This window comes from Hippopotamus amphibius, chromosome 6, assembly GCF_030028045.1.
Source record: "Hippopotamus amphibius kiboko isolate mHipAmp2 chromosome 6, mHipAmp2.hap2, whole genome shotgun sequence".
Lineage (NCBI taxonomy): Eukaryota > Metazoa > Chordata > Mammalia > Artiodactyla > Hippopotamidae > Hippopotamus > Hippopotamus amphibius.
The window spans coordinates 50,067,732-50,082,760 of record NC_080191.1 but is presented as its reverse complement, the minus strand read 5'-3'; the positions used below and the strand labels follow the sequence as shown (position 1 = coordinate 50,082,760).

Genomic DNA, 15,029 nt, shown 5'->3' with positions numbered 1-15,029 from the left:
CATGAGATTTTGACTTTCTCCCCTGCTATTCACTAGGTTTCAAATACTGGTAAAAATGTGTCTTTAGTTCACATAAGATTGCTACATTAAATGCTGGTGAATATAGAAATGTTTAGATAAAGAGAACAATTTTAATAAAGAATCAGAAAGTAAATATGTAAACAGGACAGTTGGTTTTCTTAAGGTGGTCACTAAAATTAACATCCCCCCCCACCCCCCGCAATAGTTTTCTTTTGACCAAATAGCTATAAGCCTGTGTTTCTGGACACAAAATGATGTTTTAAGTTGAAAAAATTTTGCTGACTTTTACTGAAACCAAATTTAAAGCAAAAAGTTTTATTTTATGCCATTTAAAAATTGTCATATTTATAGTCATAGAATTACCATTTTTGTTTTATCTTGGAAAGGCTTAAAAGTATTTACTCTAAACCTATGTTATACATATAAAATTATTATAACACTTTCGAAAAAAGAAAGTGATCATTTGTCATTTCAGGCATCAAACTGGTCTAGGCAAGGGAAAAGTATTAACTGTGTTTGCATGTGCCCTCGGCTCTAAATGGCGCCTCTTCCACTCATCAGAGAACCTTTAGAGCTGGCAGGGTCTTTAAAGATCATTATTTTACAGCCTCAGTTTACAGGTAAGAACCTGAGGCCCAGAGAGAGTAAGTGACTTGTTGAAGGTCCGGAGCTCTCCAGATACCGCTGCAGGACCTTTCCCCAACTTCACTATTGTGGAGGCTGCTTTCTACATGCCAGTCTCTTCTTCCCATGATCCTCACAAAAGTAATTTCGAGCCTTTTGGAAAGATGACTGGAAAATCTCGGGGCTTATGAGATGTTTTCTTTCCTTTCCTAACCCGTTTTCCTTGCGTTCGCCGCGTCCCCAGGCGCCCGCGGAGCCGCAGGAAGAGGCAGCGGGCGGGGGCCAGCCTCCTTTTCGCGGAGAGGCGGGTGGTGGCCCCAGCTGACCACTTCCCTCGGCCAGAGGCCCCGGCCTGGATCAGGCTCGGGCTCCTGGGCCGCGTGATGCAACCCAAAAAAGGTGCAGCAACGCACGTGTCCTCGCCGGCGCCCGGGCCTCGCGCGTCCAGGCCTCGCGCGCCGCCGCCCAAACGCCGCGTCCGCCTGCCGTAGGGAGACTGGGGACCCGGAGCCGCGCCGCCCGCCGCCATGCGGTTCCGCTTCGGGGTGGTGGTGCCGCCCGCGGTGGCCGGGGCCGGGCCGGAGCTGCTGGTCGTGGGATCTCGGCCCGAGCTGGGGCACTGGGAGCCGCGCGGCGCCGTGCGCCTGCGGCCGGCGGGCACGGCGGCGGGCGCGGGGTCGCTGGCGCTGCAGGAGCCGGGCCTCTGGCTCGGGGAGGTGGAGCTGGCGGCCGAGGAGGCGGCGCAGGACGGGGCGGAGCCGGGCCGCGTGGACACGTTCTGGTACAAGTTTCTGAAGCGCGAGCCGGGAGGAGAGCTCTCCTGGGAAGGTACTGGGCGCCGCGCAGGCCCGTGTGCCCCGGCCTCGGCCTCGGCCTGGGGCAGGCCCCACAGTCCCCGCTGCGGCTTCCCCGGCGCTTCGCCCGGCTGTCGGGCTTCGCGAGCCGCCCGAACTCCCCGGGCGCCCTGGGCTGACACGGCTCTGCCCGCCCAGCTGTCTCCCCCGCCGCGCCTCCTGCTCTCCTACCCGGTTCCCTAGATTGAGGCTGTGTTCCCGGCCTCCCTGCCCTTCGGTCTTTGCCCTTCCGACCTCTTTCCCACAAACACTGGCCCCAGTGTCGTTCCCGCCCTGCCCGCCTGGCGCTCGGGCCTCGGTCCCGCTTCGCCCTCCGCGTTCCCCCTGCGCGGGTCCCCTGGCTGCCCGGCCCCCCGCCGCTCCTGGGTTCGCTTCTCATCTCTGCCTTGACTGTTTTTGTGCCCTCATTTTCTTGTCCTAATATGACCCAGCCAATGAAGCTAGGCTTTTCGTTAATTCTAAACTGCAACTTGCTATTTAGTGTATTTTTTTTTCTTCTTTTCGATTTGAGTGAACTAATGGAAAGACGTTGAGCGTCTCTTTTTGATTTTTTTTTTTAAAGCCCCGAATATATGACAGTTGAGACATGCTCTGATTTCTTAAAATATAAAAACAATACATGCTCCCTGTAAAAAAGCAAAAACAAAACCAAAAACATGTACAAAGTAAAAACTTTTCTCCGCACACCCTAAGTCCACTGCACACTGACCAATATAACATATGTATCTGTCCATTTATCTTACACACAAATTGTATAATATATTATGCTCTATCTTGCTTTTTTTTTTTGCTCTGTAAATGTTGCGGATACCTTTTAGTGTCACTCCATATAGATGTATTTCTTTTTTTAAATGTCAACGAAATATTCTGCATCTGACAGTGTGCGTTTAGATTGTTTTCCGTCTTCATGTGTTATGAACGAGTAATAGCTTAACTGAAAGCCCGTGTATAAAGTTCTCTTTGAGCATTAGGGAATGTTTCTGTAGGGTGGATGCTGAGAAGTGAACTTGTTAGCTCAGAGCTTAGCCATGTTTTACATTTCAGTAAGGACTACCAGATTATTCCCTGAAAACGTTATGCAGGTGTAGACTCCGGCCCGCGATGTATGAATTTAGATAGCCCTTTCTTTAAATGAAATGTGCAAGGTGGGGGATTGGAGTGTGTGTGGCTCAGTAGTTGTCTAAAGCGGATGAAATGTCTCTGTGGAAGTTTATATGACAAAAATGGGCCATTTGGCCCATAATGATGTGGAAACAAAGAATCATCAAAGAGCGTGAGTGTTCTGCAATATGTTTATATATTATCCTTGTTCCTGTTTTTGTACCCCACTGAGTTTCATGGTCTGGTGGCGTTTATTGTCCTTTTGTATTACCATGCCAGAATTGAAAGGTAGTCTCACCAATTATGCCCCTCTTTACAGGATATTACTATTATTAATAGTATTATATGATTATTTTTCATAGGAAAGTAGTATCTGATAATTTTAATAAAAATTAAGATGGTTAAAAAAAGATCTTCCCTTTCCCCAGCCCCCCTCCTTTTCTACTTTTAGTTTTTCAGATATTCTTCCCAAAGTTCTGAATAATTTGTTTATGTTGCTATTTCTTAATATATCAACTGAAATTTTTCTGTCTTTGGGCCTTCTGAGAGTTACCATATAAGTTATATATTACATTTTCATTAAAATTAGACACTGTCTATTGACAGCTGCTGTATACCTATTAGATTCAACATCATACTTGCTATAAAATATGAGGAATTGAGCTCAAGTTCATTATCTCTCTCCTCCCTGCAGATTTTTGTTATTATTTTATATTATTTATGTAGTTTACTGTTCAATTCTAATATATAGAAATTTCTGTAGTATGCTTCTTTTTTATATAGAAAGTTACTCCTATATAAAAGGATAATAAAAATAACTCATCTACACATTCCTCTCCTTCTCCTTACTTTGGTTAATCTACATTAAGTTCTGTTGATATATAATTTATATTCCATTTTATAATTGTTACTGAGCCTTTTTGTTTTAGGTTGATAGGTCAATTTTAAGAATTGTAGGTTACTAAAGAGCATCATGGGAAACAGCAAGCCAATCTTTAAGAGCAAGGATTCTAGAGCCAGAATGTTTGGCTTCACCACCCAGTGTGTGACCTTGGGCAAGTCAGTTAACTTTATTGTGCTGTTGTTGAAAAGACTAAACTGCCTCATAAATCTAAAGAGCTTAGAATAGGACATATGTTAAGTGTTAAATAAGTGTTAGTTATTGTTATTTTCACTATTATGATTAGGGAATAATTACTGTGGAACCAAGTAGTGCAGTTAGACTCATTAAAAGTTTGGAAACAATTCTGTGACATGAAACCTGCGTATCAGGAGGAAAAGCTCCTTTCTCTTAGGTTATAAATCATGCTCAGATTTTATTTAAAATGATACCAGACTTCATTTTACTTTATATTTTGGTGGTAATGTTCTACACCTTGTTTCAAACTTTCTAGTTACTTTTTAAAAACAGAAACAGCACACTGATCCTCAAAATTTCTTAGCTTAAATGCAGTATTTGATGAATGCAAATTCCTCAGTTTTTGAAAATGTTCTTTTCCTTGAAGAATTGGGATTTTTGTTCTAATTTTCATTAATATATAGGTTTCTGAGCACAGCTATCTGGGACTTTTATTATTGGTGTTGTTTTTAATTGAACTCTTATGTTTATTGCACTGTTTTGGATTCCATATCTTCTGCTTTCTTAAATGTTTTAATCATTTCATTGGATTGTATCCTCAAATAGTTTTGAAGAAACAGTAAGTGGGAGATAAAATATGAGTCCTTAAATGCCTGAAAAGGCCTTTATTTTGCTTTCACACTTGATTAGTCATCTGGTAGAGTAGTCTAGTCTCAAAATAATTTTCCCTTTGAAGACACTGCCTCGGTACCTTCCAGCACCTGTTGTAGTTGATAATTCTGATGTCAAACTAAGCCCATTTCTTTGTAGGCATTTTTTTTTTTCTCTTTTGAAGCTTTAAAACTTTTCCTTACATTATTTTACCAGGTTGTAGCTGAGTTGTTTTGTTGTTGTTGTTGTTGTTGCTTTTAAATTAACTCCCATTTCCCTTTTTAAAAAAATTATTTTATTTATTTAGTATTTTTTGGCTGCCTTGCATATTCGTTGCTGTGTGCAGGCTTTATCTAGTTACTGGGGGGGGGGGAGCTACTCCAAGTGGGGGCTACTGTTCGTTGTGGTGCGTGGGCGTATCGTTGTGGTGGCTTCTCTTGTTGCAGAGCACAGGCTCTAGGCACAGGCTTCAGTAGTTGCAGCACACCAGCTCAGTAGTTGTGGCTCGCAGACTTAGTTGCTCCATGGTATGTGGGATCTTCCTGACCAGGGATCGAACCTGTGTCCCCTGCACTGGCAGGTGGATTCCCACTGTGCCACCAGGGAAGTCCCTGTATCTGAGTTTTGTTGTTGTTGTTGTTGTTGTTGTTGTTCTCATGACGACGGTTGGCTTTTTTGATTCCAGGATTTGTTTTTTTCAACTCATGGAAATTTTCTATTATTTCTTTATTTCCTCCTCTCTGTTTCCTCTGTTCTTTCCTCCAGAATGTCTGTTAGCCATATATTGTACCTCTGCTTTTATAAGATTATCTCTTAACTCTTCTTCTGTGTTTTCCATCTTTTGTTTGGATAGATTTCCCCAACTGTGTTTCCAGATTACTGTTTGGTTTTTAACACTAGCCATTCCATCATTTACTTCTTACACTAGGTTATTTTAATTTTTGGGCAATCATATTTTTAATCTCCCATATTTTCCTGTTATTGTCTGATTTCTTTTTTTCCAGATCTGATCGTTCTTCCTATATGCATAATTTATACTTAAATCTTTCTGAAGACATTGAATAGAATTGATTAAAAGTTTTTTTTGTCTTGTATTAACTTTTCCCTCACTCTGTAGTCAATATTTTTTTTAATGCTAAAGTTTTTCCTCAAGTATCTGGTAATCCCTAGGTGACCATCATTTTTATGAATACAGGTTATGTTGATTTTTATAGGCAGCTGTGCTGGTTCGCTGTTGAAGTTGCTTATGTGTATCCAAAATCTCCTCTGAATGGGAGGACACTCATAGATTTGGCAGATTTCGTGGAGGGGAAAGTTTCCTTGCTTACGGTTAATGATCCAGCGGGCTCCAGGTCCTTAGGATTAGCAAAGTAAAACAAAACAAAACAAACAAAAACGTGACTAAAGGAAGAGATATTGCAGTCTATTTTATTCCTAAATGATGTTGCCTTTATCTCTTACCTGCAGGTCTGTTGGTGGGTCCACTGACATCTCAAAATTTGCTCTGCCCAGATCTCTAGCCCCTACACCCACACTAGGACCCTTTCCAGGAAGACCATTCCCTACTATGTTTAGAGCACACTCATTTCATGTTAGGGATAAGGTGGGGTGAAAGGAGGCAGATGGAGAACCTTTCCTTTAACTCCTTTGCAGGCTCACATCTCGCTATTTATTAAGTCTCTTCTTACAAGTCTTCCCTAACTAACTTCTTACTCTTTCTCACAGCACCTCTTTCTTTCCTTATATCTCTTATTATAGTTTAAAATTCATTAGTTATATTGGCTTGGACTCTGATCGCAAGTAATAGAAACTGAGTATGTACAGGCCCCCCCAAAAAGACTTATTAACTCATGTAACCAAACTAAAGAAGCATGGGGTTCAGACTCTTTCCTCACTTGCCCTCTAGTTTTCTCTCTCTTTTCCCTGTGCATTTGCTTTACTGAGGTACTTTGTTCTCTGAAGCTTACTGACTCTGTCAAGCTATATTCCCCACAGGGGGCTCCAGGCTTACATCCTTAGAACCAGAGAAGAAAAATATAATTTTCCCTGCCAGCTCTAGTTAGAAAACTCTGGGGAAGGACTGGAATTCACCTTGCTGGAACCAATCACTGTTGCCAAGGAAGTTTGGGTACAATGATGAGCATTTCCAACAACAAACTTCTTGGAGTAGGAAGGAGGACCCCCCCCCCCCACCACCTCAAAGTGTGCACTGTTTCAGAAGCAGTTTGGAATGTAGTGGACTGCAGGTTAATAGAAAATACAACAAGCAGTTGCTTAAACAAATAAGGGTTCATTTTTCTGCTATAAAAAGTTCATAGGTAGGTGGTAGTGGTAATGGTCCGTAGTTCATGGATGTCAGATGAGGTGCCATTGCATTTTCTTGGCTTTTCCCTCAAGGCACCAGCTGCCGCTCTAATCATCACATCTGCATTCAGTGAAATAAGGGAGGAGCAGGAAGGGTGGAAATGTCAGCCGTGGCTATCCCCTTTTATCTAGAAAGCAGTAACTTTGCCAGAGTTCTCCCCATCCCTCAACACACATACAGGTATACCTTGTTTTATTGCATTTCACTTTATTGAAGTTGTGAGTGCAAAGGAAAAGTTCTTGAAGGAAATAAAAAGTGCTGCTCCAGTGAACACACGAATAAGATAGTGAAACAGCCTTATTGCTGAAACAAAGATAGATCAAACCAGCCACAACATTCCCTTAAGCCAAAGCCTAATCCAGAGAAAGACCCTAACTCTCTTCAATTCAGTAAAGACTGAGAGAGGTGAGGAAGCTGCAGAAGAACATTTTGAAGTTAGCAGAAGTTGCTTCATGATGTTTAAGGAAAGAAGCCATCTCCATCACATAAAAGTGCAAGGTGAAGCAAGTGCTGATGTAGAAGATGCAGCAAGTTATCCAGAAGATCTAGGAAGATAATTAATGAAGGTACCTACACTAAACAACAGGTTTTTAATGTAGACAAACAGCCTTATATTGAAAGAAGATTCCATCTAGGACTTTCATAGCTAAAGAGGAGAAGTCAATGCCTGGTTTCAAAGAGTTTCAGAAGACAAACTGACTCTCTTGTTAGGGGTTAGTGCAGCTGGTGACTTGAAGTTGAAGCCAATGCTCATTTACCATCCTAAAAATCCTAGGGCCCTTAAGAATTATGCTAAATGAACTCTGCCTTTGCTCTGTAAAAGAAACAACAAAGCCTGGATGACAGCACATCTGCTTACAAAATGGTTTGCTGAATACTTTAAACCTACTGTTGAAAACTACTACTTAGAAAAAAAATTCCTTTCAAAATATTACTTCTCATTGTCAAAGCACCTTGGTCACTCCAAGAGCTCTGTGGAGGTGTACAATGAGATTAATGTTGTTTTCATGCCTGCTAACACAACATCCATTCTGCAGCCCATGGATCAAAGAGTAATTTTGAATTTCAAGTCTTTTTATTTAAGAAATACAACTCATAAGTCTTTAGCTGCCATAAATACTGAGTTCTCTGATGGATCTGGGCAAAGCAATCAAAAACCTTTTGGGAAAGATTCACCATTCTAGATGTCATTAAGAACATTTGTGATTCATGGAAAGAGGTCAAAATATCAACATTAACAGGAGTTTGGAAGAAGTTGACTCCAGCCCTCATGGATGACTCTGAGGGGTTCAAGGCTTCAGTGGAGGAAGTAACGGCAAATGTGATGGAAACAGCAAGGGAAATAGACTTAGAAATGGAGCCTGAAGACGTGAGTGCGTTACTGCCATCTCATGATTAAACGTTCACAGTGACGAGTTGTTTCTTCTGGATAAACAAAGAAAGTGGTTTCTTGAGATAGAATCTACTCCTGGTGAAGATGTTGTGAAGATTGTTGAAATGATGACAAGAGATTTAGAATTTTACATAAACTTAGTTGATAAAGCAGCAGCAGTGCTTGAGAGGATTGGCTCCAATTTGGAAAGAGGTTCTGTTGTGGGTAATATGCCATCTAACAGCATTGCATGCTACAGAAAAATTGTTCATGGAAGGAAGAATCGATTGATGTGGCAAACTTCACTGTGTTCTTATTTTAAGAAATTGCCACAGCCACCCCAACCTTCAGCAACCACTGCCCTGATCAGTCAGCAGCCATCAGCGTTGAGGCAGACCCTCTACCAGCAAAGAGATTATGACTCCCTGGAGGCACAGATGATGGTCAGCATTTTTTAGCAATAAAGTATTTTTAAATCAAGGTGTTTAAATTGTTTTTAAGATACAATACTAATTGCACACAATAGACCACAGCATAGTGTAAACATAACTTTATATGCAATGGGAAACCAATAAATTCATGGGATTTGCTTTCTTGTGATATTCGCTTTATTTTGGTGGTCTCAGCTGCATCGGCAATGTCTCTAAGGTATGCCTGTACTTCTGTTCATGTTTAGAATTGGACAGAACTGTTGTGCTGGGCTACCTCTACTGCAGAGGAGACTGGAAAAATACTTTATTTAGCCTAGCACATTGCTGCCCTGAGGAAAATTAGGATTCTGATTACCAAGAATAAGGAGAATGGATTTTAGGTAGGCAGTTAACAACATCTGCTACATTTTAAATGAAAGATACCAACTACAATATTTCTTTATTTGTTTAATATATACCTTCCCACCAGACTGTGGGCTCTATGAGGGTCGGGACAATGTCTGCTTTATTCACTCTTTTATATCCTGCAATTGTAATTGGCACATAGTAGCTTGCTCAGTAAATACTGGTTGAATGAAGAAAGCACAAACAGAAAGGTGAAAATTTCTCTTAAATATCTATCATGGGCTAATTACTTCTTAAGTGCTTTCAACTAAATTACCCTTTGTTCTCCCCAGCTACACTGAGGGAGAAGATACTCACTTGCTTCTTACACAGATGAGACTGAGGCTTTCTGCAAGGTCTAACCTGCAATCTGCTATTAATCTCATCCGGTGAAATTTTCTTTTCAGATATTGTATTTTTCTCCTCTGAAAGTTTCATTGGTACTCTTTTGCATATTTTCCTTTTGTTCTTATTTAGTTTATGTGTTTCTTTAAATTCTTGACCACAGTGAACATATAGCTAGAGTCCTTATCTTCTAGTCCCCTTAGTTTTATATTTGGGTCTGATTTCTATTGACTGATTTTCCTATTGGTTATTAATAATACTTCTCGGCTTCTTTTCATGCCCTTTTCCCTAATAATGGAGCTTTATTTGTGGATTTTATTTTTACACATTTTGGACCATACTGCATGTATTTTAAAAATTTTAACTGTATTTGGAATAGTTTTAGCTTTACAGAAAAGTTGCAAAGATAGTGCAGAGTTCCCATTTACTCCGCACCCTCTTCTATTGTTAATATTTTATGTTAGTATGGCATATACTTGTCAAAATTAATGAACCAATGTTAATACAGTATTATTAACTAGGGTCCATACTTCATTCGGATTTCTTTTTTTTTTTTTTAAACTAACATTTCTCTTTTAGGATCCTATCCACAATACCATGTTACATTTAGTCATCCCGGCTGTGTTGGTTTTATCAGACTTTAGTTGTTTCTGAGATGACCTTGACAGTTTTGAGGAACTCATGAAGTATTTTGTAGAATGTTCCACAATTGGAATTTTTATGTTGCTTTTCTGATAATTAGACTCGAATTGTGGGCTTTGGGGAAGAAGATCATAGAGGTGAATTACCTTTCTTATTACATCACATCAAGGGTACATACTTTGAACGTGATTTACCACTGTTGATATTGACCTTGATCACCTGGCTGAGGTAGTGTTTATTCTTCTTCTCTGCTGTAAAGTTACTCTTTTCCCTTCTCTTTCAATACTGTATTCTTTGGAAAGAATTCATTATGTACAGCCTACATTTTAGAAGTGGAAAGTTATGCTCCTTCTCCTGAAGGATGGAGTATCTACATAAATTATTTGGAATTCATCTTCATGGAGGATTTGTCTCTTCTCCAATTATTTATTTATTCAATCACTTTTTGATTTCAGTGTGGATTCATAGATATTTTTACTTTGGGTTATAATCTCTTAGTATTTATTTTTTTATTGAGGTGTAATTGACATTTAACATTTTAGTCTCAAGTGTACAATATAATGATTCAATATTTGTATATATTGCAAAATGATCACAAGTCAGTTAACATTTGTCACCATACATAGTTACAAAATTTATATATCTTGTGATGAGAACTTTTAAGATATGCCCTCTTAGTAACTTTCAAATATGCAATATGGTATTAGCTATAGTTACCATGCTGTGCATTACATCCCCGTGACTTATTTGTTTTATAACTGGAACTTTGTGCCTTTTGATCCCTTTCACCCATTTTGCCCACACTCCCATCCACCCCCTACCCCTGCCTCTAGTATTTTATTTGTTTTCTTGCTCAGTTTGATCCAGCTTTGGCCACTGAGAGCTCTTTTAGTGGCTTCAGTGGCTCTTTGAGCTGCCCCCATCATTGTGTATGGTTTATTTCTTTGCTTGTTTGTTCAGTTTGAGCACTTCCTTACTTTCTGGTACTGCAAAGTGCTCCAGGCTCATCTTTTGTATTTCCTGCCCTCATGCTAAAATCAGCCATTTCTCTGAAGAGCTCTGGTTTGTTTTATTGTGGAGCGGTATTAGAAACCAAGATTTGGGCACTGAGTATGCTCTTTGCTTCTGGGATATTGCTGCTTGTAGGCCCTCTTAGCCAACAGAACAAAGAAATACGTGTGTGTAAATATGGGGTATAGATGCACTGTTTGTAATATAGAGTTCTGTGGATTTTGGCACATGCACAGTCGTATATCATCCCCCATTATAATGGCATATAGAATAGTTTCACTTCCCTAAGAATTCCCTTGTCTTTTGTCTATTCAACCCTCCCCATCCTCAGACTTCTTGTAGCCGCTGATCTGTTTACCATCTCTATAGGTTTGCTTTTTCCATAATGTCAAATAATTAGAGTCATTCAGTGTGTAAGCTTTTCAGACTGGCTTCTTTCACTTAGTAATATGCATTTAAGATCTACCCATGTCTTTTTGTGGCTTGTTAGATAATTTTTTTTAATTGCTGCATAATATTCCATTATGTGGACACATCATAATTAATTCATCCATTGTCCTATTGAAGGACATCTTGATTGCTTCCAGGATTGGTGATTATGAATACAGCTGCTGTAAACATTGATGTGCAAGGTTTTTTGTTTTGGGGTTTTTTTGTTGCCTTTTTTTTTTTTCCACATTTAAAAAAATTGAAGCATAGTTGATTAAAAATGCTCTGTTAGTTTCTGGTATACCGCAAAGTGATTCAGATATATCTATATATCTGTATTATTTTTCATATTATTTTTCCATTATGATTTATTACATGGTATTGACTTGTTGAATATATTGATAGTTCCCTGTGCCATACAGTAGGACCTTGTTGTTTATCCATTCTATATATAATAGTTTGCAATTGATGTGCAAGTTTTTATGTAAACCTGAAGTTTTCAAATCAGTTGGATAAATACCTAGGAGTGGATTTGCTGGATCATATGATAAGACTATATTTATCTTTGTAATAAACTGCCAAACCATCTTCCAGAGTGGGCATAGCATTTTTCATTCCCACCAGCAGTGAATGAGAGTTCCTGTTGCTCCACATCCTCATCAGGTGGTTTGTTCATTTTTTGGATTTTAACTATTCTAATAGGTGTGTCATGGTATCTCACTGTTTTATTTGCAATGCTCTAAAAGTAAATTATATCTGGCATCTTTGTATATACTCATTTGCCATCTGTATAACTTCTTTAATTGGATGTCTGCTCAGTTATTCTGTTTTTTAGTTGGGCTATTTGTTTTCTTATTATTGATTTTTAAGAATTCTTTGTGTATTTCAGAAACAAACTTTTAAGAGATATGTTATTTGTGAACATTTGCTCCCAGTCTATGACTTGTCTTCATTCTCTTAACAGTGTCTTTTATAATGTAAAACTTTTAATTTTAATACAGTCCAATTTCCCATTGTTTTCTTTCATGGGTTGTGCTTGTGGTTTTGAATAAAAAACTCTTCCCCAAATCCAGGGTCATCTAGATTTTCTCATATGTTATCTTCTAGAAGTTTTGTAATTTTGCATTTTATATGTAGGTCTGTAATCCATTTTGTGTTAATTTTTATCCATAAAGTCTGTATCTAGGTCTTTTTTTTTTCTTTCTGCATATGGGTGTCCAATTTTCCCAGCACCATTTGTTGAAAATACTATCCTGTCTATTTTGAATTGCCTTAATCAAAAATAGGTCGACTACATTTGCATAGGTCTATTTCTGGGCTCTTTATTTGGTTCCACTAATCTATGTCTATTCTCACACCAGTAACACACTGTTGATTACCGTAGCTTATACTAATCTTGAAATAGTGTAGTGTGAGTCCCCCAGGTTTGTTCTTCTTCAGTATCACGTTGGCTTTTCTTGGTCTTTTGCCTTTTCATATACATTTTAGAATCAATTTGTTGAATCTACAAAATGGCTTGCTATAATTTTGATTGCAGTTGCACTGAATCTATAGATCAAGTTCAGAAGAACTGACGTATTAACACTACTGAGTCTTTCAATTTGTGAACATGGAATGTATCTCCATTTAAGTAGGTCTTTAATTTCTGTTATCAGTGTTTTATAGTTTCCATATACAGATCCTGTACATGTTTCATTAGATTTTTACTTTTCTTTTTTAATTGGGGGGTACTATTTTTAATGGTGTATTTAAAATTTTTTCAATTTTCAATTTCAATTGTTCATTGATGGTATATAGGAAATAAATCAACTTTTATATCTATTGTTTTTTTTAATCTTTATTGGAGTATAATTGCTTTACAGTATTGTGTCAGTTTATGCTGTACAACAAAGTGAAAGAGCCACATGTATACATCTATCCCCATATCCTCTCCCTCTTGAGCTTCCCTCCCAACCTCCCTATCCCACTCCTTTAAGTCTTCAGAAATATCTATTGATTTTTGTTTGGATGGTGGACATTGTAGTTTTACATTGCTTCCAAGAAAGTTTGGGATTTTTTTTTTTTGGTGGCAGTTAAGTTATTTATGGATTAGCTTGTTCTTTTTGAGGTTTATCTTGAAGGTTTATAAGAGCACGACTGCAGTAGCTTTTTCTGTAGAGCTAGTTTAGCCCCACTATTAAGCAATGATCCTTCTGTGTTCTCTGTGGGATGCTTCATGTATTAAACAAGAGCTTCTCACTGTATCTGGTAGAAACTCAAATGTTTCCCAATTTTGCATGAGCTTTGCCAGTTCTTTGGCTTACAATGTTCAGAAGTCGTTCTTTTCTTGTCATTAGTTCTTTGTATGGCTCTGTCAAATTCCAACTTATACATCCACAGATAGGCATGAAACCAAAGAATCTAAGAGACCTTTATAAAGATTTATGGACCTCTTTGCATGACTTTCTCATCTCTAGAGTTTGGCTCTACAAATTCTAGTCACTTTGTTCCCCCCAAATTTATATTTCTAGTTCTTTGATCAGTGACACTGTTGGATTCTATTTGGGATTCTATCCCTGTGTCATTGTTCAGAAGTTCTACAGGCAGAAATCCATGGCATTCATATTGTTCACCTTGTTTGTTTTTCTTTTCTCAGAGATTTCAGTCCTGCGTTTTGTTTCATGTATTTTGTCATTTTTCCAGTTGTTGCTTTTACAGACAGAAGTCTCTGACTGATTTTTAAAAGTTTGCTGTTAGATATTTTTATCGCATATTCTTAAAAATGGCAATTCCTGATTTTGACATTTAATTTATTTCTAATATATTTATGTATGTGTGTATATATGTATATATGTGTATATACACACACACACATGTATATGATTTAACCTATATCTTTCTTGTTAAAATTAGGTTATTTTATTTGGTAGTGTCTTCTTTCATGCTGAAGATTCCTAACTCTTTCATTATAAACTGGCATTAAATTCTGTTTTCACTCAATTACACTCTGGATTAGGCATCTTAGTCTTAGATTTTAATGGCCATAAATTCAACATTCAAATTATCACTATTTCTTACTCCACTTTTGTTCCTCTGCAAAAACTGTAATTTGTCTTCATTTCATATTACCTTTTGTGCCACAGCAATGATTGTGTTAGAGTAGAATTGACATGTTAACATTTCTAATCTTAAATAATCTATTATTATAATTTAAGAAGATTAAGGAAATCAACAGGCAACTTTATGTTTTTAAGATAATGCATTAGTTTGCTAGGGCTGCCATAACAAACTCTCATGGACTGGATGGCTTGAACAACAGAAATTTGTTGTTTCACAGTTCTGAAGGTTAGAAGTGCAACATCAAAGTATCAGCAGGGTTTATTTCTTCTGAGGCCCGAGAGGAAAGGATCTGTTCTCCGTCTCTCTCCTCAGCTTGTAGATGGTTGTCTGCTCCCTATGTCTTCATGTTACCTTCTCTCTCTGTGTCTCTCTGTCCAAACTTCCTCTTTTTATGAGGATACCTATCATAGTGGAATACAGTTGACCCCCAGTACTCTCATTTTAACTTTATTACTTCTGTAAAGACTCTCCAAATAAGGTCACTCAGAGTGAAGAACTGGGAATTGATTAGGGCTTTAACACATGAATTTGGGGGGACACAATTCAACCCATACCAATGGCAGATCTCTTTCAATATTTATTTCATTTATCAAATTGTTCTTTCTAAATTATTATTTTTTTT

The 15,029-nt window shown here is 38.4% G+C and overlaps 1 protein-coding gene across 5 annotated transcripts in view; it reads left to right on the top strand.

Moving 5' to 3' along the window:
* The first annotated feature begins 954 nt into the window (after positions 1 to 954).
* Positions 955 to 15,029, top strand: part of EPM2A (EPM2A glucan phosphatase, laforin) — a 92,339-nt gene continuing 78,264 nt past the window's right edge. Inside the window, exon 1 of one of the 5 annotated variants that reach the window (XM_057740019.1) lies at positions 955 to 1,473. In XM_057740019.1, the coding sequence (XP_057596002.1) occupies positions 1,173 to 1,473 (301 nt within the window). In that variant the 5' untranslated portion in view covers positions 955 to 1,172. The remainder of the gene's footprint in view (positions 1,474 to 15,029) is intronic. The other 4 variants (XM_057740016.1, XM_057740014.1, XM_057740018.1 and 1 more) reach the window with 4 other exon arrangements.